The sequence below is a fragment of the Amblyomma mixtum genome, chromosome 6 (assembly GCF_055824585.1).
Source record: "Amblyomma mixtum isolate Tamu chromosome 6, ASM5582458v1, whole genome shotgun sequence".
Lineage (NCBI taxonomy): Eukaryota > Metazoa > Arthropoda > Arachnida > Ixodida > Ixodidae > Amblyomma > Amblyomma mixtum.
The window spans coordinates 107,350,647-107,377,174 of NC_143017.1; the positions used below are offsets into that span (position 1 = coordinate 107,350,647).

General features: G+C 44.9%; 1 protein-coding gene across 1 annotated transcript in view; it reads right to left on the reverse strand.

The window, feature by feature from the left end:
- Ctu1 (Cytosolic thiouridylase subunit 1) overlaps nucleotides 1–26,528 on the reverse strand; it is a 32,186-nt gene that overhangs the window by 3,375 nt on the left and 2,283 nt on the right. The window contains exons 2-12 of the mRNA XM_089548679.1: nucleotides 23,885–24,008; nucleotides 22,813–22,931; nucleotides 21,426–21,482; nucleotides 19,890–19,947; nucleotides 17,577–17,654; nucleotides 16,479–16,520; nucleotides 15,537–15,586; nucleotides 9,096–9,160; nucleotides 7,888–7,953; nucleotides 4,147–4,205; nucleotides 1,143–1,202 (exon numbers count right to left, since the gene is read on the reverse strand). Coding sequence (XP_089404805.1) covers nucleotides 1,143–1,202; nucleotides 4,147–4,205; nucleotides 7,888–7,953; nucleotides 9,096–9,160; nucleotides 15,537–15,586; nucleotides 16,479–16,520; nucleotides 17,577–17,654; nucleotides 19,890–19,947; nucleotides 21,426–21,482; nucleotides 22,813–22,931; nucleotides 23,885–24,008 — 778 coding nt within the window. The remainder of the gene's footprint in view (nucleotides 1–1,142; nucleotides 1,203–4,146; nucleotides 4,206–7,887; nucleotides 7,954–9,095; nucleotides 9,161–15,536; nucleotides 15,587–16,478; nucleotides 16,521–17,576; nucleotides 17,655–19,889; nucleotides 19,948–21,425; nucleotides 21,483–22,812; nucleotides 22,932–23,884; nucleotides 24,009–26,528) is intronic.

Genomic DNA, 26,528 nt, shown 5'->3' on the forward strand with positions numbered 1-26,528 from the left:
AACCTTCCTAGAAATCGCGCTGGCAATTGCATGAACTGTTTGGGATTTTGTTTGCTGATTTATTAAAAACAATCCTCAACTCTCTCCTTACTGCGCCGCAGGCCATTGGTCACGTATGACCAACGTTTTAAACCTGCTGCCAGAAATTCGGGACGGCGCTCCTAGACAAGCTGTGGCGTTTAGATTGCTTCTGTAACACCAATTCTTAGGTTTCAGTTTTGTTTTTTAATTTTCTGACGTGAGGAAGAGACGTGAAAAATGTATTTCGACTGAACGTAGTCCACCAGTAGGCAGCATAACGTCTGCTGCACTGCGCACTCCTGGAAGGTGAAAAACTACACTCAGCACTTCTTTTTTCTTTTTTAGAGCGGTGGTGGTGAGTTAGACAACCATGTGGTATGGTCGGATTTCAATTCCCATCGCGAGACTTTGTCTCAGAGGCCTGCAACATCAGCATGGGCTCACGCGTGTTTTGTTTTTAAAATTCTTAGCCTTGTTTCCTTTGCAAACGCAGATTTATCACTAAAGATTTTTGCAGTAGGCCAGAACAACTCCCGAAAATCTTCATCTTCAATAAAAATCGACTCTATGGTTCTGCCTGACTGTACTAATGTTTTTCTCAGCAGCAGAAGACAAATTTATTGAAGAAAATTCGATCTTTTTAGATTAAAAAATTTTTTTTCCCAGCCACTTGGTCCAGATCGGTGATGTCAGATCGAAAAGGACTCCATGATCACCATTTCACAAGTGAGTGGCAGTGTAGCCTAGCCCTAAGGATCCACCTGAAGAAAACCGTCTAGACATCACTGCAGCTTGCTTGCAATGACGACTGGTGGTAGCACTGCGAGTTTTTCATTTCTTGACCTTTTCTAGGTTATAGTAAATCTCCATTTTCAGTGGAAGTAGCCTCTTTGCCATTATAATGTGGCAGTCAATCGACAGAGGCCAACTTCAATTTATCCTAAAGTGTTCCTGCAAGTGTGCAAAAAAACACATACTCAAGTCACCTACACCATGTCTCAACAAACAGCAGGTAACTATACAATGGCTACTCAGTATACCTTACTGCAGGAGATTTTGGAAGCACATGCTGCCCTCTTAGAACTTCCAACTGCTGCAGCAAAATTGCCAAGAAGGCTTGCCTTTCTGGGGAAGCTTGACACCTTCCTTGACGGCCATACACTCGCCAGAGTGGATGATATCTGTACAAGGAAAAGAACCAAGTATTTGCCTATTTAGTACAATAATAACGCAGTGCAAATGTAAGCAAATAAAATAACAAAAAGGCAGCCAGCTGCTGTGGATTCAGTGCAACGCCACATATGCCCAAGAAGGAAAAGTTAAAGGTGCACTGAAGAGGATTCTGAACTCGTGTTTTTGCCGCGGGAACTCGATCTACACGTTCCTAGCATTCTTAGAAACTGCGACTTATTGCCCTGTGTGGCCTATTTCCTTAATTAAATCGAATTAACATCCGGCTCCCGCCTTTATTTTTTTAATTCTCCCTCGTACGGTGGGCGGAGTTGACCAATGCATGGAATGCCTTTCAGCCAGCTCTGTGGAGGCTTTGATTTCGTTTTATTTTGTTTTTTAGGTTTCCATGAATAAATAGTTTCATTCGCAGATAATATAGCCACAAAATAAGCCCGCAGAAATAAAAATACGCGCAAACTATTTGCTACTACAGACTACTACGTATTACTTGCGAGTATGTTTTTGCAGGCTAGTTGGTGCCTAAGCATTGTGGGTTTTTTGCGCAAAAGACACGACACAAAGAAACGAGGTAGACAGGACAAGCGCTTACTAACAACTCAGGTGTTTATTGACATAACATTTGCTTAAATACAGCAGCTGCTCTTATCAAACACAAAAAGGGAAAGAAGAGACTTAGCATACATATATCAGATCAGCATAGATCCCACCATCGCACGAGTGAATGCAGTTTCGAGCTCTAATTCTGCGCAAGATAACTGATTTCTTTTTTTGAGAGCAAAATTGAAGGATTGCTGACACACGAGTTACCCGATTTTCCTATCTCATTGGCCTCAATTATCTCTCTTCCAAGTTGTGTCTTGCACCGGCGCAGTACTGAAGTTTTTTCGAGCGCGGGAGTGCAGTTGCGGCAATTCCAAGGATGCATGCCCTTTCCGAGTGATTGTTTCCGAAAAGGGGTCCTGGCAGCAAGCCGTAGCCAGGTTTTTGCAAGAGAAGTTGAGTGTTTTAGAAATTAACGATCCCTTTAGGGTAAAAAATTCGGACGAAATAATTGAGTTCTTAAAATCAAATAACAACAAACGCATGTCAGCCCTGTCAGTAGATATAAAGGACTTGTATTATTCCATACCTCACGATTGTCTCTTAAAAAATGTCCGCGATTGTATTGACAGCCATGGTGCAACAGCCTTCCAAAATAATGCAGGTTTATTGGTTGACAACTTCATCGAACTGTTAACAATGTACCTGACTTCCATGTATGCGCAGTGGAAAGATATGACATTCATTCAGAAACAAGGAGTATGCATTGGATCGTGCTTAGCACCATGTCTTAGTGACATCTTTTTAGCGACACGTGACAAGATGCTGCATGACTGCCTTCACGACACTAACGTTTTAAAGGTTTTTAGATTTGTTGATGATTTCATTGTGTTCGTGGATTGTGACAAAGATTCTTTTTCGGCTAGTGTACATAAGCATCTAACGACGTTTTCAGAGTGCCTAGCACCATTAGAATTGACGCACGAGTTACCGGAAGATAATTGCATCAGGTTTTTAGATATAGGGCTTCATTTTTCAAGTGAACACGTATGTTGGGCCTTTGAGCCCAGAGGCAACAAGCCCCTGCTTCCCTTCAGCTCGGCACACTCCAAAGCCGTGAAACGAGGCATTGTGAAATCGTGCCTTTCCAACGCTCTGAGCAAGTCCTGCCTGCATTTGGTAGGACGCAGCTTTGACATCCAGTTGCAGCGCCTTTCGAGCGCAGGCTGCCAGACGGCCTTGCTGGCTTCAACTGCCGAGAACCTGCTGAAGAAACCAGCCAGCAAACCCGACCAAGTTGACCGGAAGAAAGTGGCGGTTATTCCGTACATTCACGGAATCTCGCATAATATTAAGAAGATCGGTGCTAGGGCTGGTGTTAGAGTGGTTTTTAACGCTCCTGAAAAACTCTCCAGGATTTGCAAGAGAGTGAATGCGGAGGATACGGCCGTCGCTTGTTCGAAGCGGCACCAGCAGCGATTCGTGGCCTGTAAAAAGAGCGTTGTGTACTCGATACCACTTGCCTGTGGTAAGCAGTACATTGGCCAAACTGGCAGGTGCCTTAATGAAAGGCTGAGGGAGCATGCAAGAGATGTAAAGAACAAGTCAGGTAGCAAAATGATTGACCATATTCGGAATTGCCGCAACTGCACTCCCGCGCTCGAAAAAACTTCAGTACTGCGCCGGTGCAAGACACAACTTGGAAGAGAGATAATTGAGGCCAATGAGATAGGAAAATCGGGTAACTCGTGTGTCAGCAATCGTTCAATTTTGCTCTCAAAAAAAGAAATCAGTTATCTTGCGCAGAATTAGAGCTCGAAACTGCATTCACTCGTGCGATGGTGGGATCTATGCTGATCTGATATATGTATGCTAAGTCTCTTCTTTCCCTTTTCGTGTTTGATAAGAGCAGCTGCTGTATTTAAGCAAATGTTATGTCAATAAACACCTGAGTTGTTAGTAAGCGCTTGTCCTGTCTACCTCGTTTCTTTGTGTCGTGTCTTTTGCGCAAAAAACCCACAATACTACGTATTACTCCGCCGATGGCAGAGCGGCAAGCCGCCACGGGACTGGCTGAAAGGCGCTCCACGCGTTGGTCAACTCCGCCCACCGTACGAGGGAGAATTAAAAAAAAAAAAGGCGGGAGCCAGGCGTTAATTCGATTTAATTAGGGAAATCGGCCACACAAGGAATCGAAGTTTCTAAGAAAGCTCGGAACATGTAGATCGAGTTCCCGCGACAAAAAGACAAGTTCAGATTCCTCTTCAGTGCACCTTTAAGATTCGAACAAATCTGTGAATTGTGACTGAGAAATTAATGCTTGAGTGGTTTGCAAACAAGTTTTCAACATCCAACATGTGTGCCTCACTTGGCGAGATCAGCAGCGCTCACCCAAGATGGCTGTTGGCCGGATAGCCTCCAGGTCTTTGAGGTACGCTCGTGCGTGGCCCCTGCAGTGCAAGGCAAAGCACTGCAGTCACATACTGTGCACACAACTCCCCATTTTCAGGCCTTAAAAGGGGCCCTGAAAAGCACCTTCTGAGGAGAGTACATGAACTTGCTCAATCACTACACTGTGCTGTCACGAACACCAGAGCCAAATAATACACCTCTACAAGCAGCAGAGAACCCATAATTGCAGGTGAAAGTTGACGAGCCTTTACCAGCGACTTATTGAAACTCTCGCTCACCTTCACGTCGTGCATCTGTGTATGCTGGTTAAAGGTGGACGACGGTTTTGGAAGTGAAATTTTTTATTTTGTGGCGTAGAGCAATGAAATTTGGTATGCTTACTGAGAAGTGCACTAAATGATTAAATACAAATTTTCACTCATACACCTCCAGTAGTTTTGACATTATAAACTTTTATGTGCTTCACTGCTATACCTAACTTGAAGAAAGCTTGGTGTCACAATAAAACGTGGCATGAACCTAAAGTCGCTCAAATTTTTGCCAAAGGCATGGTTCATGCAGTGAGAAATATTTTCATCGACCTGTTTTCTTTTTACTCTACACAGAACATTACATCCATGCTTGTATAATGCATTCGTTATCGTGACGTCAAAGCAGTTGGAGAGTAAAAAAATAAAGTAATTACAAAATATAGGAACGTCACTGCATAAAGGATATATAAAGAAATACAATAAAAAAACATCATGAAAATTCGTCAAGCCATTGTCATGCTGTGCTTTCTGCAAGCAGAGCAGTCGGGTCCAGAAAAACTGGAACTTAAGTATGAGCAGTTCATGGCTGTTCATGGTACCTCATGGCAGCAGCCATCGCATTTTTCATGTTTGTGCGCTTAATCTTGATTGCAAACACGTGGTTCTAATGGGTGGAGAATTCCGGTGGAACAAACTTTCCAGTAACACAGAACTTGTTGCGACCGTCAGTGCAGAAGCTTATTGCACTTGGAAATTGGCCACTTACGCCGAGATTTGAGAAGTTTCTTTGCTACCACAGTCACAAAAACGTCTTTTCGGGTCAACTTGGGCTGTTCCGGTGGAAATTTTTTTTGGGGTGCCTGAAAAGGCCTTTTAGAATCCGAATCTGCTGTTTTCTAAGGTTAGAGATTTCATGAGATCTTCGTGATTAGAACTCTGCATCCACCTTTAACCCTTTGAAGGTTTTTGCCGTATATGTACGGCGGCGGTTTTCTGTCCCGCAAGGTCTTTGCTGTACGGGTGCGGTTTCGATCTTCCGTTTGAAATTTTGCGCCAAAAGAACAATGCGTGCTCACTGGGGGGTGCTGCCACCTCTTAGGACCTACAAGAAGTGTTTGAATTTTGTGTGCCTTCTTACGGAGATAAGCAGAACTTATGTCTAGCTTTAGCGCGGCGGCACAGACTGCGGCATCACCCCTTTTGTAGTTTTGGTTTCGCCGCGTGATCGCAACGGAGTCGCGCGAAATTTGAGTTTTCTTTTTGTCAGCACTATCTTGCAGGGGCTGCCGAAGTTGATTTCTATCTTTATTGGCGCTGCTCTTAGCTTGCTTATCACCGTTGCTCGCGAGGTATTCTCGCCCTCTGTGGCAACGCGCCTACGCGGTTTCGATTCCGCCGCGGGATCGCAACGGAGTCGCGCGAAACGTGTTTTCTCTTTGTGGGCACTGTTCTGCAGAGGCGGCGAAAGTTGATTTCTATCTTTATTGGTGCTGCTCTTAGCTTGCTTATCACCATTTCTATTCTATTCTATTGAACATTTTCCAGTTGTGAGTGATGCTGTCACCAAAGTACTGTTCCTAATTTTTGTTTTACTATTTATTCTCGATTATATACATTTTGTAGATTCAAGATCCGCAATAAAGTAATTTGACCACCTGGGAAAGTTTTCTTCAAAATAATTCGACCCTCAAAGGGTTAAGAGACCACTACTGGTTACATTCTTTCAAAAGTCGCACAGCTACCATGGCCACGACCAGTCAACAGCGTTCCAATGAGTCAGAAGCACCACCACTGGGGGAATTCCTGCACGTGTTAGTACCGGCGGTGGGGCTGAGTGGGTGTGGCCTGCAGAGCAGCACCTACCTTTGAACATGCAAAAAGTGACGAGTAATAGGCGCGAAGAGGCTGCAATTCAAATTTTGACTTAACAGAGCTTCTAACAAACACACTGGAGGATATGCGTGAAGCAAAGTGCTTCAATATCCCAGGCATACCACAAATTTATTGAGCCATTTTAGAGCCCCTTTAACGGCGACGTTGCTTTTGTGAAAGAAGGCTTGTACACAATGTACACCCGCCATTAAAAATTAATGGAAGGCAACTTTGCTGAAAAAAAATTCATTTCTTTGCATCCGAAATGTATAGCTCGAGATTTCATGATGCAGAGTGTAATTCGCAAAACGACAATTAGGCTGCATACATCTATTCCGAGATGCATGAAAAGGCAAAGTTTTAATTTTTCACATAATATTGTCTCAAATTTACTTTCATCTGTGCTTGTACACTGGGAATCCACAGTCGCTTATAGATCAACACAGAAACACTGCCCTCAACACAATATTCTAGCGAAGCTGTTGTTTAAGAGATCTAACGCTGCAAACAATTGGCTCAGATAGCTTTTCTGGCCATTTCACAATGCACACAAGTTCTCTTCTGAGACACGTGTGTGCTCACAGGTGCGAGCATGTACTAAAATAATTTTCTGTTAGCCCTTATGTCAGAAAACTTTCCTTAGATTTGCTTGAGAAAGGAAGGTAGACCAAAGTACAGTTACTAAAGTACACTTTTAGCGCTCCAGTCCTACATGAGTGATGCTTTGTTTCTGCAATGTTTTATCATCAGTTTTTGCTCCCAACAATTACGTTCCCGGAACCCAGTTACAAAGTTTTGTGCAAAGACACTCATTTCCACTGACCAAGGCAACAAAAACTGTAACAAATAAGGCAGATTCAACAAAATTAGGTACCACTGAACAATTTTAAAGATAAAAACAAGAAACAACATTTAATTTCGAATTCTTGGTTTTAGAGACCCCAGTTGAAAGTGGCGCATGATCCTGTCGGCTCCCTTTGTGTTCCATTCTGTTTTTTGGCACCTTTAAAATCATGAATGAACAAAAAAACCAAGCAGTCCAACAACAAAATGCCCTTCATTTTACAGTAGGCACCTCTTTCAGCCAACGTAATAAAAGGACAAGATGCTAGAATTTCACCCAAGAATAAAACTGAGTTGAATGGCATCACACAGTGTATAGATGAATGCTGCAGCAGTTATAAGCTCGTACCATAATCTGTTCAACTCACCAGTATCGTGGAAGCTACAACATGCACTAATGCAGCCTTAATACACACAAGAGCAAAGTGCCGAGCTTTGACAAAGGTTACACCGTGTACTTGCTGCTAAGACAAACTGACAAAGCCCCTTGCTTTCAGCTGTGTGCCTGTCATCTGCTTTTCCCCGCGAAAGCAGGCAAGTTTCAGCTGTATGTGCTATGAAAAGCAATGGATGTTGAGATGCCAATAACGCACACCTTCAGTAAGACAGATTAAAGGCGTTTGCAAGACAGGACGAGGGTTCTGTCCACAGGTTATTTGTTTCGCACTATTTTACAGGCCCTAATGTGTGTGACCATTCAGCCCAGGAAGGCTTTCCACGGAGTAAAGGCATGAACATGGGTCAGCTCACCTACCTGTAAGCATTCGGTGAGTAGATGCATTCAGTAGAGAAGTAGTCCAACTTCTTGAAATGGGCATACCTGTAAGACAGTGCAGGACTTTTAAGCACTAGCACTAACCCAGGCATCGACACATCAGCAAGAGCTATACTAAGGCAATGTTTTGTGGTTTCTCAATAATCGAAGCAGCACAAAAGACAAATAGCTATATGAATAGTGCTGAAATGGTAGCTTGCGATTAGTGCCTTTAGTACTTGTTTTCCCTAGTCGCTAGCAGATGAACTCTGACCATTAGGTGTGCCTTGTCAGCCTCGACGTCACATTCAGTAAGGTGTCACATTGTCAAATAGTGCAGTGGCTTTAAGAGCTGTTGCTGTCCTATCTACACACCATCCTCATCTGGAACAGCCTACCAGGTGAGTTAGGCTGATATCTACATCTAGTAACGTTGAAGAGTTTCCTCTCCCCTCTCTTTATCTAAACTGTTTTTGCAGAAAACAGGTGCACTGCACTCAAACATGTACTGCCACATAATACAATATTAATACCACTGTTAGCTTTGCACTCACAATAGCGAATCAATTTTTATGCATGCAATGTAACAGGCAGTTGAAACACCTTAGCTTGCTTGAACCTCAAAGGTCTCAAATCACAACCTCCCTCCTTGAAAAATGCTACTGGACGGAATTCACTGTGCGCGTCATATGGTGGAGCTAAGGTTGATGATTTTCATAGAATTTGTGTTTTGGGGGTTGCACGCAGCAAGCAACGGATGCGAGCTGTGGCTGAATGTTCCCCGGATGCTAGAGGGACTCCTGAGGGTATAAAACCAAGCCCGGGAACCCAATCTATCGTCTGGGGCTAGGTTTAGATGCTCTGCATCTTCGGCTATGCCAAGGAGGGACGATTTCCCTATTAGCCACATCCACCTCGTGTTTTATTTTGGCTCAACTTGCTGCACATTAGTAATTCTTGTAAATAAGTTGTATATAAAGCTTCAGTTCCTTTTGCCATTATTGCTCCTCGTGCTACGAGTCTTCATTCTCTACTTCTTCTAAGAGTCCGAAAAATTGGGTCGCGGACTGTATACTAGACCTCTCACAACAGCTCTAGAAACAGCTCTGATAGCTGCCTGCTCTTTTTATCACCACATCTAATTGCTCTTAGCATCTCTTTTGAAGTCACATACACTAACCTGCGCACTAGGAAGATAAGAGACTCACATTACAATCTCCTTCTCGTAGGTGTACTTGAAAGGCTTTGACCGTGGAATGGCGCCTTCTGATCCCTGAAGAACAGCCACAAGATGACACATGCAGATGGTAAGCAATCAGCCGCGTGCTCAGAATAAATACACCAAGTACTGCCATAGATACAAGCAGCTGGTTAGCCAAGTGTATACAAAAATCCCTCAAAGGGCACGCTGTGTTCCAACATGTCACTACCTTTTTGAAATAGAGAATATGTTACTCTGCAGGCTTCTAACACAACAATGTTCTGTTCAAAGAGAGAAAACTTGCCTAGCGGGTCTTTTTAAAGCACACCAGACGAAGTGCACCAGCCTCCCTCTGGACATGCAGCAAACAACACAGCAATCTTATGCCATTGCTTGTTGCATTGAAAAAATTACAGGGCCAAGACAATGGAAGTTTCAACGCTACCTCTTCCACGAAAAGTTGTCTGTAAACCTGCCCTTGCTTTCTTGTTAGCTGATTAAGAGTTCTGAGAGGACTAACTGCATTTGACTCTGGTGGTACTCCACAGAATGCCCGTAACCCTGTTCTCATATGCCTCATAGAGTTAACAAAAAACCTAGTGGGCATCAAAACCATGGGATCACAGCACAAGTAACACACAAACAACCCACCACATTCGTCAACCATCTGAACGCAGACCAACAGAGCATGTGCTCAAACGCAACGAATGCCAGGAACAGACACAGCATCTGAAGGCTGACCAGCAGCCTCCGATAGCCCTCCAATGCATGAGGCTGCTCTTGATCCAATGCCTTGATGGCTTTACTTTCTGCGGCAAGCGTTCTCTCCAGTGATAAGGGCCTTCGAGAGCTCTCACTCCACAGCCCGCCTGGATGTCACCCTCACTGGCCAATTGGTAAAAATCTCTGCTGACTCCGCCACAGATCAAATGAGGGAGTTCTCGGTGACCCCACTACCAGTTAAATGCAGGACATTCAACAATACCACTGGAGGGGTAACACTGCGAATTACCTGAACACAGCTAGTAGCCATTCCTTTAAAAAGCGAACAAGAAAACAATAAATAAAGCATCTACAATTAATGAGTTGTGTTTGTATTTCCTGTTTGTCTATCTCCCTGCTGCCTCAATCATGAACAGTTATTAAGTCACTGAATTCTTTGTGCTAGACAAGTGCTCTCACTAACAACTTGTGAATGGTGAATGTGAGAATACTACACTTTTACTGGCATTGCATTTGTATTAAAGGGGTTGTGAAAAGAAAATGAAGCTGCCCGGTTTTAATTTTTACTGCTTCCATAAACATTAGACATGCTGATTCCGAAATATTTCGTCTCAATATTGAGTCTTCATTTAATAAAGCCCGTTCGAAATTGCTGCCTTTTTGCGTTCATTAAACGACCATGCGCCGCCGTCGGCCGGCACACGCACTACTCGACTACGTCATTTTAAGGCATTCAGAAACGTATAGAGATATCTTTAACTTTCGTTTGCCCTAAAATAATAGCTTTATGAGAAATTCTGAAAGTGAAACAAGGTTTTCCAATTATTTGCACGCGTAATTGCACTCTGTTAAACTGCAGCGCGTGGTCATACATCAATCACTGACCTGGGACCAGTTTCGGTTTCGGTTCTGCTTCTCCATCCTCCTTGGCTTCAGTATCAGCGGCTCGACATACCCTTGCTTACGTGAACCTATCTAGGTGGTGTTCCTTGACAGTGGTGGTTTGAGTCAGAGAATCGAGCTGAGCAAGGTCAGCCCATCTAGACGACTCTCTGTTTACATGAACTCGATACGAACGAGTCAGCTATCGCGGCGCGCATCGGTTCCGCTCTTTTGTTCTTTGCTGCAGAAAAATATATTCCAGAAGCGTGAAGAGGGTTAGGCATAATTTGCAGATGGGGCTGCGAGTCAACCCACCCCTTGCGATAGAGATGAAGACTCGAGTCCATGACCGGGTTCGGAGGTTCACGGTCGGGGCTCCCGCAGGCAGAGGTGTCGCGGGCTCTCGGCATGACTGCTACTTGCCGGGCGCGCGACGTGCCGTTGCGAGCGGCGTAACAACGACTGACAGCAGCTCTCCGCCTGCGCCCAACCGATGTCAATGACAGGCCGCACACGGCACGTCGCACTGACAAGGGTCAGAATGCGAGCGCGTAGAGCGCCAGCGTCATAATAACGTGGGGGCGCGTTTCTCGGGGCCGGCCTGTCAGCCTGGATGCCGGCCGCCGGCGTCAGAAAAACACGCTAGTATTATTTGTTCACGCTCATAACAAGCACTGGAATAGATGAATGCCAAAAATGAATAATTTTTGAGGATCTTTGGCTGATGCCAAGTTGCTGGCAGTATTTAATTCGGCGATACAAGCAAATTTCATCCCATGACCGCTTTATTTTCGTGGCTCGCCGCTCGCATAGCTGGCATTTGCTAGCTCCGCTGGCGTCGCGGAAATCGAGCATATCTTTATTTTATTATGGGGCAGGTTCACAGTTAAAGGGGTGACGAGAGTAGTACCTTTTACAGCGCTGACCAGTTCCGAAGCTCCCTCAGCTCCGGTATCGATAGTATCGATGCAAAACCAGGTAGGCTTAGCCACGACCAGGGCCGCCGGCAAGCCTCGCAGTTCATCGCCCGGCGCGTCCGCAGGCGGCGTCGTTGCCGAAAGCTCGGCATGCTGCCACTGCTCGAGTATAACAGGCAGCCTTTCTGATAGCATGGCTGTTTTGTCTTTTCTGGTGCGAATGTGAAATACAGCGATCGAGTCTGTATAGGCCGGCCGGCAAACCTGGATCCCGTCCGCTGGCGTCATAAAAATGAGCTAAAGATTTTTCTTCGCATAAATAATAAACTGTGGGAGGAAGAAGTGTGGAAAATAGATCATTTTTGAGGATCGTTGAACAATGCCGAGTTGCTGGTAGGAGCAGCAACTGTAATACGAACAAATTTCTTGCCACAACCGCCGCTCAGCTGCCGCTGCCCGGCCGTTGCGGTCCGGCTTGCGCGCCTGGCGTCCGCTCCGCTGCCGAGCGCACCGCAACAATGACCATATTTTTTGTTGTGAGACGATGCTGTTGACAGTAAATCGATGCCAAAAGCAGGCATTTTATTATAACCCAGGCTACTTCCGAAGCGCTGTCCACCGCGGCTTCGATGGCCTAGCGACGACCAGGGCAGCCAGAGAGCAGTGCAGTTCGTCGCCCGGCGCGCCCGCGTCCAGCGCCGTTGCCGAAAGCGCGCTACGTGGGCCGGCATGCTTTGTCGCCGCCCGAGTACAGCCGGCAGCCTTTCTGATAACATCGCTATTTTGCCTTTTCTGGTGCGAACTTCAGTAGCCAAGCAGCGCGCAGGCGCTGGTGTGCGGTGGCAAAGTGTTACACCGGATGTGGGCCGGGCATGAGTCTAGCGGCGCAAAGATGCTGGCCGCGGTCGTCCACGAGGGTAAAACAGTAGACGCCCTTACTTTCAAGGCCCAGACAGCAATTCACGCAGAAGAGGTTGCCATCGCTTTGGCAGCCTCTGACACCTCCTCCAAATACATAATCACCGACTCACGAGGGGCTTGTCGAAACGTCACGCAAGGGTGGGTTACTCCCCTAGCTTATCGTATTTACCAAAATTGTGGCCGAGACTCGGATCCCGCGCACCGATCTATCGTTTGGGCTCCAGGTCACCAAGGCGTCCACGGAAATGAGGCAGCCGACGCCGCCGCCCGCGCGCTCTCTCTCCGGGCATTTCCCACGGGACCCGACGCCGACCAGGACTTCCATTTCAATCCGATTTACACTTTTAAGGAAATATGCGATTATTACAAATCCACGCACCAAACTCTTCCCACCCCCATGCAAAGGGCTGGGGAAGGACAACGAGCGGGTACTCCTGCGCCTGCTCACCAACACGATGTTGTGCCCGGCAATTCTAAAGCATTTCGATCCTAAATTCGACGGGCGGTGCTCACACTGTGGGGAGGTGTCTGACACCTACCACATGGTGTGGGCCTGCCAGCAGAACCCATCCCTACCCCCTATCCCGAACCCCACCCGAGAGGACTGGGAGGCGACCCTGTCCGGTTGCTGCACCCTCGAGGCCCAAAGGGCCTTAACGCAGCGCGCCCGGGCTGCGGCAAACGCCAATGGTGTGCCTGACTAGGCATCCCACCTAGTGGTTGTAAGGGCGTGACCCTTCAGGTCACGACCCCCAACACCTCTCTCTATGATTAATAAATGTTTTCACCACCACCACCTCCGTGTCCCTGCTTGCAGTAGGCGGCAGTTCGCAAGCGGCGACCGGTGCGGCGCGCCGGCCAAGTTTTCGCACATGTATCAGCTTGACAGCTAGCAGACTCCATTCTGAGCAGACGACGGTGCCACATTCGAGTCATTATGCGTGCTGTAACCTCGGTCAACTATGGCTTAACAGGACTCGCCACGCCGCCATGTTGTGTTGACAACAGAAGCCTCTGATTGGCTTCTTAAAATGACGTTTGCTGCGAGTTGAGGGGGACGAGCGCTGGGAAACCGAAATTTAGTTTTTTTCGCTATTCAGTCAACCCAGACGATGAAACGAACCAAGGTATACTATAGAATGAAGGGTCAGAATTCCAAATACACACGTCGTTCAAAATTTTCGGAAAACATTTCACGACCCCTTTAAGGCCCTGTACTCTTCGAACTTGCTCTCATTTTAACCTGAACGTAAAAATTAAAGAGTCTGGCTGCAGCACGGTGGGCCCTCTTTAGGAGAAGCTCTGTTAACCTTAATTATCAGCTAAAACCAAACAGCGATATGACCTTTTGTTTAGGTTCCCATAATCAGAGTACAGAAAAGTTTAGTTAGCATGAATAATTAACTACAGCACACCAGTTAACACAAACGTGTACTGTGCCACACATAAGAATTAAATGCGACTAAATATGTGTTAAATGCAATATATCACAATTTACCGTTACTGCTGCCAGGCTATAAAATCTCTGCATGCACAAACACATTAAAATTGCACTCTCATCTTCCCAAATTTCTGACCTTTGTTACATAGTTTTCCCTTGCGTAACAGCCTATCAGTGGCACAAACCAACCACCTTGGCATTGTCGAATGCTAGTTGGTACAACGCAGTGGGTGTCCACATCAACCAATGTGAACAATAGTCTTTGTTATCCGGATTTTCTTTTCAGCTCTGTCCATAAAAAAATAAACAGATGTTCTCAAGCCATGCTCATAATAAGAAGAGCCACCTGAACTGCCATCATCTTGAAGGGAGTATATATACTAAAGTCAGTGACTGAAAATTTGGGCCCTTGATTTTTTGGACATGCCTCACTGTTTGGGCTTTTTCTTGACACTGCGACATGCTCCATTAGAGCCAATGTACTATATGAGAATCTGAAATTTTGGAGCATCACAAGTGGTTGCTTGATTTTTCGGACTTCCTTTGCACTTGCCGCAGCACCTCCATCAAGAGCCAAGTCGCTATATGATGTCTATAGTGCAACCTCAGTAATGAAGACTTCAAGGGGAATCAAGACCTTGATTGAATTAAATGGAATTCAAGCTAAAAGGGAGCCTCCTCGACGGCAGGGCCAATATGCACCACGGGTTTACCCATCACGCACGTGTGTTCACAAGCTGGTATGTATTGCTATCGGATGTCGACTGCAGCTACAAACTTGAATAGTAGTTAAAGTTTGTGAAATTCATCTCAGCCCAGTTCTTTCATCTCAAATCTGCAACAATGCAACAAAGCGTGTGGGAGGCTTACAGCTTCCTGGAGACTGTAAGAGGAAGAAAATGGCAGTGCTTTTCAAAGCAAGAAGCCCGTACCTGCGACGCAACACAATGCAGCTCCAACTTTTCTATTGCAACACCGTCAAAACTTGTGTTTTGATGACAGGCAAAACGCCTTTCATTATACGCAAGTCACAGCAGAGTGCATACAATAATGTATACCGGCAGTTTCGAGATTGGCTTTTGACTAAGTCATTAGGCATATGCCAATTGCAAAGGCTAAATCCAGCGGAGTGATTGTTTCACCCATTTGTCAGTTCTTCATCTCTACCAGTAGCTTCATGTTTTTATTCCGCACCCTCTATAAGGCGGGTGCAGTGCAGTTCCCACAGCAGCAGGATTTTGCGTCTGGACTTTGCTCCAGCCTGTGCATTCATCCGCGGCAAGCTGATGGCAGTAAATACAGCCATCAAAAGCTGAACTCAAGCGGTCACCACCCATCATCTGTGTACACAACGCGTGCAGAGAGAGTTGATGTTAAGTGACTTTTACAGTAAAACTTGATTTTTCGGACATTTTCACAGTCTATGGAGAGTCCGAAAAATCGGTCACTGACTGTACGGAACACTCAATCAAGTATGCCTAGAAGTGAGCCTAAGATGTTTGATCTGACTGCCTCTGGATGTTTGGGTCAATGTGTCCACAGCTATTTGCGAATGCTCACTCACCGTCGTTATAGCTGTGCACCGCTGAAGCCGGGCAATGTCTCCCCTCAGCACTGCAGTGAAGAAACAGTGGTAACTTCGCAGTACACAGAGAAGCAGAGCACTGAGAGCCATGTGATTAAATGTGGACAAAACACACTTTATGATGCACTCTGCCCTAGTCAAAGCTACTGCGCTTTGTCTGTACCACGAGCTACTTCAGTGTGTTTACTAAAACGCCGACAGGCCAATCTTACTGGACCATTGTTGTCACTCTGCCTCGGCAAGCTATGCTTCCACTTAAAACTTCCTTAGACAACATCTGCTTGTGCCATTAGCTGCAGTACATCACTGCTTCTGCTCTGATATAAATAGGTAACTTCTACTGCACTGAAACAACTGTGGCACAGGAACCCCCCCATTTTGAATGGTCTTTTCAGACATTACTCTATCCTATTCATGCTATATTTTTGCTGCTACTCTGTTGCTCAGTGCAACACGCACAGATCAGTGTTAAAACTCATCATCATCATTGCGATCATCATCAGCAGCCTGACTGTGCCCACTGCAGGACAATGGGCTCTCCCATGTCCCTCCAATTAACCCTGTCCTTTGCCAGCTGTGGCCGCCCTATCCCTACAAACTTCACTTCTTAATCTCATCTGCCCACCTAACTTTCTGCTACCCTTGCTATGCTTGCCATCTCTCTTGGTGTCCAGTCCGTTATCGTTAAAGGGCAACTCCGGCATTTTTTTGTACCCCCACGGATTTTACTGAAAATTTTGGGGTAAGTTCACCACAGTTTCCGGGTCGTTTGCGGCAAATTTCGCAGCCGGGTAACATCTCGATGCGGCGGAAATAAATTTTAAAACTGTCAATTTCGTGGCTTTGAGGCGATTTCTCGATAGGACATAAGACAGACAAATAAGCAGACAAAAGGCAAAATAAAAGTCAACTGCCACTCACCGTTCATGAGCACTGTCTCAGCAATATCATCTGCATTGTGCCCTGCAGTTGACACCATTTGCCTTTGGTCGCAGCACTAAACAAGACACACTCAGATACTTGTCTACACACTGAGCAAGCGATACAAGTAAGGCAAGTGAAAGATTATGAACTGTAAGGTTTAATGTCCTGAAGTGACACATGGGCTGTAAAGAATGCCATAGTGGAGGGCTCCGGATTAATTTATACCACACTGGAGTTCTTCAATGTGCACTGACATTGCACAGCACATGGGCGCATTTCGTGTTTCGCCGCCATCGAAACGTGGCTGGGGCCTAACCCAGGTCCACCAGCTCAGTAGTCGAGCATCCTAGCCACTGAGCCACCATGGCGGGTAGTGAGGCAAGTGAGTAGATGTATACCTTCTGCATGCCGAAAAAATTGCTTTGTTTGATAACTCTGGCTCTGCTTCAAGTGGTCGCTCTTATGGATGCATTTAAATTTTCTGCAAGTTCTACACTCGGCGACAGCTTTCTGTGGCTATGCAGTGGAAACTATGGGTACACGAAGCCAGCTCACAGCCTGTGTCTTTGGCCATGAGCACATGTGAATAGCATGCTTGTGTGGAAGCCGGCGTCTCGCACTCGCAGCTTACACTGCACAGGCACAGAAGGCCGTCCCCAAGTATAGGACCAGAAGACACGAACCGCCTGAAAGGTCTAGAAAGCATGAAAAAGTGACATCTGCACAGCAAAGCAGGCCATCAGCATGAGCACATCTTTATGGGGCAACAACGTTCATAACCACCAAACACCAGCTTCCACAAAACAGATGTTGCAAAAACAATCCTCATAAAATTTACAGGTAGCAACATTAGTATTTATTTGGGATGCAGGACATATGTCAAATGATACTGTGGCTCAGACGTAGGTGCACACTAGTAATAACTTGAATCACTACAGCTGTTATCCTTTTTTCGTACTGAACATTGTTTTACACTTCATTAAAGAAAAAAAAACAATCTAAAAAGCATTTGATAATTTCTGCACCAAGCTCACTTTTAAGGTTCTCCAGCTGCAAAAAAAAAAAAGAAGTGTGTGTGATAAGTGCAGCCCTCACCTGTGACCATTTTGTTTACTCCCAATTTGGAAGCTCCACGGTCCAGAGCTTGTCGACGAAAGACACCACAGAAAGTGCCTATGACAGAAAAAATCAAAGGTAGTAAACTCTGATCAGAATCTATGCTAAATATGAAATGTACACTAGATGTACAATAATCTAGGACAGGCATAGGCCTACAGTAGAATCCCGCCATAGTTAACTCGGATATAGTGCAGTGAAACAGCAGTCCCATTTCGCCTTCCATAGATGACTGCACATTTTTTTTTTTCGGTTATACAGTAAAGATTTTTTTTTCTTTTCAAACGATTATAGTCTATAGAGCATCTGGCTGTGGCGACGTACTTCCCATGTAATGAATGCAACGCAGCACGCAGAAGGCCAACATTCAAAGGCAAATGGACAATAAAGATAATAAAACAGTGCTCTGAGATAGCCTCACCACCAAGCTCAGAAGCTGTGAGGAGAAGCCAACTTCTGGAAGCCCTTGGGGCCGTGAGGCAATGCGCACAGAAATTAGGTAAAGCTGGCTATGAACGCAGAAAGAAGGCGGCGGTGCTGCCGCAACTTGACACGAGCGTTTCTTAACTATTGCCTCTTTAAAACGTTGATGCCATGGAAAATGATGTGTTCAGGCAAAACTTAGGTTTACACACGAAATCAAACTCGCATTATATTCGCAACCGCAGTGTTTTTATGGAAATGTGGTACTTCCACAAGATGTAAAAAAAATTGAAAATAAGATAACTGAAAATAAATACTTGCCAAATAAACGGACAATAAAAGCATGACAGAAGGTATTTGTGAGTGTTTCTTTTATAAACCAACACTGTGTTTACTGAGTAGTCAATTAATTACCAGAGTGCATCTTCAGAGCCATGCCATCAACAACAACTGATATAATAAAGACCCTGACGTAGTAAAGATTTTTGCTGGCCTAAATCACTTTCCTATAAAGGAGTCCTACTGTATGTAAAAACAGATTGAATTATCCATACATAAGGCCTGAAATTTATGCGGCAAAAAATTTTAACCAGGCAAGAGCAGGGGCTAGTTTGTGCTTCAGAGCGTGATATCTTTACTAAAAAATTTTAAATTCTGCGAATTGCGAGCAAGGAATGTGAAACTCCGTGGGAGACATCAAATAATGCTTCAAAACACACCTGGCTTTATATTCTGAACCAAGTTACGAATACAGTGTCATTTTCTTTTTTTTTTACGTTTTCAAAGTAGCTAAAGCAACCTTTGCTACCAGGCTCTGAAAGCTGCCAGGGGAAGCCAGCTTTTTTAATGACCTTGGAGCAAAGCACGTAGCATGCAAGTGCAAAGAAGAAGGTGACTATGGACATGGAAATAGGTCGCTGTGGGTCTCTGAGAATGAGAAGGCACTGGAAGAGTTGACTGCAGTAGGGAATTAAAGCACTCAAGGGCAAACGGACGCAGGGTTGGGTAGCTCGAAACAACGAGTAGCAGGGGCATGACAGTGATGGTGGCTGCTGCTGCTTGGGAGGCTGCGTGCATTAAAGAATTGGACACATTGATTTGCTCCATTGTGGCGCATGCATCTGACGCATTGCCTCATTGTAAATAACATCAACGTACCCAGCGTTTCAGTCTCTTAGCATGCTGTCTGCGTTTCTTTGGAGGACCCTCAGCCTATGACTGGCGTGAATAGTTTGAGATTGCTTTATATCTATAATAATATTTACTTTAAAATTCTACCGAGTTCCCAAACTTCCACCTCGCATTATACTCATATAAAGACGTGTTTCGTTAATATGACCCCCGTTAGTATGGATGACTCGAATTATAGAACAGTTCTCCTAGGAACGAAACTTTTAAACGTTTTTATGCCTCGTTAATATGCAAACTCGCTGTCCGGACAAGAAGAGTGCCAAGCTGCAGCGCTATGACGGTAGTTGCCAAGAACTGCGACAGACACACGTGAGAAATAACTGATGCATGGAAGATCAGAAAGCTTGGATATTTTAGGATCAGCACTCCTTCTATTGTTCTAACACACAGGGATCTGCCCCTTATGAGAGAAGCTTAACCTTTGACTTGTTTTTCCAAAAGCATTTGTTCATGGCTGTTTTCTTTAAGTTTTCTTTAATACCCTTTAGTGCTACATTTGTATTTATAAATCACGCCGCTGAAATAAAATATTGCTTGCCCGTCAGCGCCCTGTGTCTCTCTGGTCACACTACTCTTCATGAAGTTCATGCTAACTCGTATGTACCTTGTATCTAACTGCCTCATTCCTTTTCAAGCACTACAAGACAGTGTATTTTAATCTCCCTGCCAGAGACTTACAGTTATTCCTGCGTCCAATCTGGGCCACAATTTCATCCATGCTCCAGCCATACAGATCCTGCAAGACAGCAGGGAAGTAAAAGGACCTGCATGAAACAGACTCAAGGCAGTGAAGGAAACTGAGTTGCAGCACACTTGGAGTCGACTCAGTGAGGTGGCCAGTGTGACCGTGCTGCCCCTGTGTGCACGAACACCCACCTTCAGGTGCTCTGTGCATGAAAAGTGACACCAAGCCTGCAATGGGCGCCATTGCCACAATGTCCCACAATGCCATCTAAGAGAAATTGCCACACGTATTTTAGATGTACCTCCAGCTATATTCACTTAAAGGGACAGTGAGGAGAGCTCTATTAATATTTTTTTTAAAGCAAAATCCGATAGTTCGGCATTTCATGGCTTTGTTGCCACTTGGCCGGCAGCGAAAGATGCACTTATTTCTAAGAAATTTGGATTGGAAGTTGAAAAAGTTTTTCCCGCCGCTCAGATTCAAACCTGGGATTCTCTTATGACGACACAGGACTAAGTGACGTTAAACATGACGTAACGCAGACTCCGTGATATCTAGCGGCCAGCAGTGCGGCCTAGCAGCAGCCGAAAAGAAAGCTACCGCCGGCCGCACGTTGAAGGCCACTATCGGCTATTGCAGCCATCGCTACCGTCGCTTCGTTTACGTTTGCACCGGCGTTTTGCCAGCGTTACGATGGATCCCGCTCTCGAAGTCGTCAACGAAGTTCTCGCAAACAGACATCTTTAGCATACCGTGTACTTTGTTACCGTTAGCAGAATACCGGGAGCCCGCCTACCGCCAATGAGCGGGCGCTGATTAGTCCCGATACTGCAGGCACGCGCGTAGCTGCCGGGTACATGGCGCCATCTGGCGACGTCAAGGAGATTTGCGCATGCATTGGCTGCGCCTCAGTGATTCGTGCTTTCTCGTGTCCTAGTGTTGCTAGAACCATTGATTCTAGCAACACTGTTTTGTCCTATGACGTCATCACGCTTGTACTTGCGAGTTTGGCCTGTGGCGGCGATACCTGTATTTTAATTCTTGCTCTTTTCTACGTTACAAGAGCTTTGTTGTCAGTATGAGTGGCGTTTTTGTAATCAGGAACTGGTATTCTGTCGATACAAGCCAACTTCAATTTCTCCTCAGTGTCCCTTTAAGCAATGGATAAGTACGTCAGGTTACATGGTAATTATGTACTTCACAAGTACAAATAAACATGTGACATTATTTCACATTTAAAGACACCTGTTTTCTTCCCTTGCATAGGGGGAAACACAGCTCAAATTTAAATTGTCACCAGCCAAACTGAAGAGAATGACACAAGAACACATATACTACGGCTTATCTAGTGCACACAAAAACCAAAACAACAGCAAATTACCACCCTCAGTTCTCCCTGAGTTCAACACGAATGGCATAGTGGCTATGAGATGTGTCCCGTTTGTCATAATCCAAATTACGAATCTCCTTAAACCTAGTCTCAAACCAGCCAAACAGAGGTTCCTGGGCGTCACTGGGATTGAACTGACCTTGTAAGACAGCACCTCCAATGGAATGCCATACTGCTCCCGATTGCGCTCGACGGTCTGCACAATAACGCAAAGCTCTCAAAACAAAAAACAAAAAGCAAACCGCATTTCACATTTTTATCACACAAAACTGCACTGACAGGAGCCACCAGTAGCTAGAAGCAAGTCGTCAAGTATCACTCCAATCATCATCGCTCGTTGCCTGCCCTCTCAACACCGCACAATGCCAAAAGGCTTTAGACAACTGTGTGCAGCACGAATTTTAGGTAGCACAACTGCCACATGTGCTACAGACCAAGAGATCTGCTCGAGCTTTATTAAGACTTTTCTAGTTCGAGTGGAAACTGATGATAATGAGTTGTCTGATGTGCAAGGTATTTTTCAGCTACACAAGGTAAGGCCATAGACCCATTTTCCAAGCATTTTCCCTCCAGAGAAGCTGAGCGGCAGGCCAGTGGAGTACCTGTCAGCACTGGGATAGATCTCTGCACCCCCGTATACAAGACAAATGCCCAAACCACTAGGCCGCTGCTGCGGTAATCAAGAGGAAAGTCTCATCTGTAAGCAATAAGTAACTGCAATATTAACAATGCTTCCGTAAAATTCCTTACAAACATCACCATCATCGCTGAATTTTTTATGTGCCAAAGCAACAGTGAGGGCTACCAGGCACGCTGAAGTAAAGCAGTTCAGCAGAACTCATTAACTACATGAAATTCTTTGATGTAAAGGTGCGGCCGAAATAATACGGAGCACGCTTCGGCATATTAAATTTTCTCATGCATTCCATACAGACGATATGACGGTTCAGTGGGCATACACGTGAATGCACCAGTAATCTTTGCTAGGTAGGGTGTGAGAGAAGCTTGGTCACCAAAGTGTGCCGTTTTTATTACGGTTCAGACTGCAGGTCAAAATTGTAGTAGATTGCTATTTTCGGAATTCACTTCTGTCATCGTGAAGCAGCTACAGCTGCATCTCAAACCAAGGGCTTGCACTCAGCAACTGAGTGCCTAGGGCACTGAGCCAAGGCAGCAGATTGCAGCCTACTGAAGGCAAAAGGTTTCTCCCAACGTTCTGTTTTTTTTCTGCCTTGCTCCAGACATGGCCACATTTTTTTTAATGAATTACAGTGCATTCTCTAAACTTGTCACTGCATTTCTGCACCCCCCCCCCCCCCCTCCCCCAAAACACTTCCCCTTCCATCCATGTTATCACAATAGTGTCCATTAAATAGGACACCCAAGCTATGCTGAAAAGCACCAATGCTTCAGAAGTAAGCAAATAAAGCAGCTGAGTTACTGGAAGCAGTTAACAAAAACTGTCAATTCTCATTACTCACTAAGCTGGGATGGTCAAAGAACAGTTTTGAAAGCGATTCACATACCTTAAGTGAATCATCTCGGTATCCTGTGATGCCTTCATCAATGGACAACAATACCAGCCGAAGTCCGTAACTGTGCCGCTCATTGAGCAGCTTCATCACGTATGCTAACACCGTTGAATCTGCATACATCACATGTCATGCACATCAGAGGCACAGTCAACACTATTTCCTCAACCCTGATGTGCCAGGCCAATGCTGTTGACTACAGTGAACTATGCCTTTCTGTAGCCAACACAAACACGTCTTGCCCTTTAACCATTTCAAATAATGCTAACTGCTCTTTCTCTACCTATGTGGAACAACATCTGCAACATTGCAGTTCACATGCGATGGCAAGCACATTGCAGTGATGCACTTAGTGAAGGCAGCTGATAATGTAACGCTGTAGTTGGTGAGGGCAGCCGACATATGTTCTCTATTTCAAGCCTGCCCTCTGCAGGCCGAATGCTGTCACTAGCCAGCAACTTAGTGTGTTTTAATTAGCATCCAATTAAAGGGCTTTTAAACCACGTTCCACTACAGCCGCTATTTGTTTGTTTGTTTGTTTGTTTGTTTGTTTGTTTGTTTGTTTGTTTGTTTGTTTGTTTGTTTGAGAGGCTTTCTCTCATGCATGCGACGCATCTTGACACTTTGCCAATCACAAGACACAATGTTCGATCTGTTTTCTTTTCCTAACAATGCACATATAAACGCATTCTGACTCAAAAAGAAAACCAGGCAATTGGAGCATAATACATATGTGACATGACAAATAAAATGGAAATATATGAATGATGGCCAGAGCTGAAAGAAATATGGAGAAATGAACTCCCAGACTTTCCTCCTCACCCTAAGGTGAAGTGAGAATGATAATGAGAACGAGGGCTGTACCACGCCCTAAGCTTCCACATCTGGACTAAACAACCACTGATGGCCCATGCTCATAAGTGCTCTAATGAAGGCACCATCGAAAGCACCTGACAACACCACTTCTGTGTGTTCATGCTTCTCCTTTCTAATTACATTAAACTGACACACTGCCAAGCTCTCAAGCATTCTTTCTAAAGCTTTGTTCGCAAGAAGCATCACACACCTTTGCCCCCTGAAGCAGCGATGGCGACATAGTCACCCGGCTGAAAGAGGCCTGCCCGTTCGATGGTCTCATGCACTTCAGTCTCAAAGGCCACATAGAAGCACTCCTTGCACAATGCATCCCCCTGCAGCAGCAAGGGCAAATACAGTGAGTATGTGCACAGAGAGAAACACAAGTTTACCACACAGATACATGACTGCGAGGAAAAGAAGCAAGCGGGGGCCGTCACTTTATACCAACAGAACTAGGCGAGCTAGAATTGTAGAGCCAGTATTTTTATTCAGTTCAGTTCAGTTCAGTTTATTATCTCAAAAGTCCCCCGTAGGGGCATTACATAAGGGGTGGGTAACATTCATAAAAGACACCTATTTTTATTTTATTTATTTATGTACATACTGCAGACCATGGTTAGGTCCAAGCAGGAAGGGCAGGTTCACAAAAAGCAAAATTATAGCAACAAAAATACAACAATACAGCAACGATAAAGTAGTAAAACAACAATACAGCAATGCAAGACAAAGCAGAAAAAATACATAATACGCAATATCAAAGATGGCTGAGGAACGCGTCTGATTTTCAGGGTTGATTAGGTTCGGTTAATGAGTTCCAGTCGGATATGGTGCATGGGAAAAAGGAAAACTTGAACGAGTTAGTCCGGGCAAAATGTGGTTTTAAAAGAGCTTTGTGATAGTTTCGTGTATTCCGTGTTGGCATTGGGGAAAGATAAGCAGAAGGGTCAAGTCTGAGTTTATTGTTAAGAAGTAATGAAAGAAAATCTAAATGAAAATTTTGTCTTCTTATCTGTAGTTCCTCAATACCGTTAGCATGCATCAAGTCTGAGGGGGAGTCAGCGGGTAGATATTTTGAATATATGAATCTAATTGCTTTCCTTTGAATGTTCTCGAGCTTCCTTATGTTAGACTTAGTATACGGGTCCCAAATTATGCAAGCATATTCAAGCTTGGGTCTAATTAGAGTATTATAACCTAAGAGCTTAACGTTAGCGGGGGCATTTCAAAGTTTATGCCTTATATAACAGAGCTTACGGAATGCGAGTGAACAGATGTTACCTATGTGAGAGTTCCAAGAAAGGTTATTAGTAAGTGTTACACCCAAGTACTTTACGGACGCTACTGGTTGCAATGGTGATGATTCTAATTTATATACATATTGTAGAGCGTTTACCCTGTTAGTTATGCGAAGAGAGACGCTTTTATCTGCGTTCAGTGTCATATCCTAGCGCTTGCACCACTGTACAATATTAGTAAGCGTATTTTGTAGGTCACTCTGATCGTTTTCATTGCTAACATAGCGAAATAAGACACAGCCATCAGCATATAATCGAATATGTACGCCAGGGCAAACCTCACCGATCATGTCGTTAATGTATATTAGAAAGAGTAGTGGCCCCAGTAGGCTTCCCTGTGGCACACCTGATGTGACTGGGAGACAGCCAGACTGGTGCCGACCGATTGAAACATGTTGACTCTGGTTAGTTAAATAATCATTTATCCAGGAAATAAAAATAGGCGGAAGTCCAAGTTTTTAGTTTTAGAATTAGGCTGTGGTATGGAACTTTGTCAAACGCTTTACTGAAATCTAGAAAGATTGCGACAATCTGGCTGTTATTGTCAAGTGATGCCGCAAATGAATGGATAACTGAAAGTAGTTGAGTTACTGTGGAAAACCCTTTGCGAAAACCATGCTGGTAATCTGTCAGAATGTTGTTGCGATCTAAGAATTCATTAATGCTAGTTGCGACAATATGTTCCATTAATTTGCAGCAAGATGACGTTAAGGATATAGGTCGATAATTGGTTACCTGAAGGCGGTCGCCTTTTTTAAACACAGGAACGACTCGGGCTATCTTCCAGTCCTCAGGTACACACCCGGTTAACAACGACGCGCGAAATATAATAACCAAAAACCTGGCCAGAGATTCAGCATACCTCCGAAGAAAACCGTTGGGAATATCGTCGGGCCCCGGGGATGATTTAGTTTTCAGGTTTAGTAACATGGAAACGACACCTTCATACGAGATGAAGTTAACTTCAGATGGATGTGCAGAAGTTGTGCTTGGTGCATCGTACGGTTTTGATTGAGAAAATACACTGTGAAAGTAATTGTTAAAATGGTGAGCAATGGCAGGCTGACTGGTAACCGTTGTACCGTTGATAGTCATTTCTGATATAGGGGCTTTTTTATCGCTAATGTGGCGCCAGAATTTATTGTTTCAAACCTGCAGTTGTGTGAAAGAATCTTGTGGCAGGCTGAGGGTTAAAAGGCTCTCAAAACCCATTTTCAATTTCCATATCTGCCAGTGACAAACCAATATTTTTGTGGCTTTCAGCAGTATTCCCCTATGCTCCAGCGCTGTGCAGCTATGTCTACACGTACTCCCGACTACGTACTGCAAATTCACAAGAAGAAAATAAACCAAATCTCTGCTCTCAAAGGTATGATAAGCCTAAGGCCCTAAGGGGCGGAAAAAGGATAGCCGAAGGATCTATTCCATTCAGTTAACGTTTACGCCAGTAACAGTGGCCATGTCGTACAACCAGAACGCGGGCGATGAAACTGCTGTTGGTAGTTTTGGCACTGCGGTCGGTCACATCTAAAGGGCTGTCACGCACACGGCCCAGCG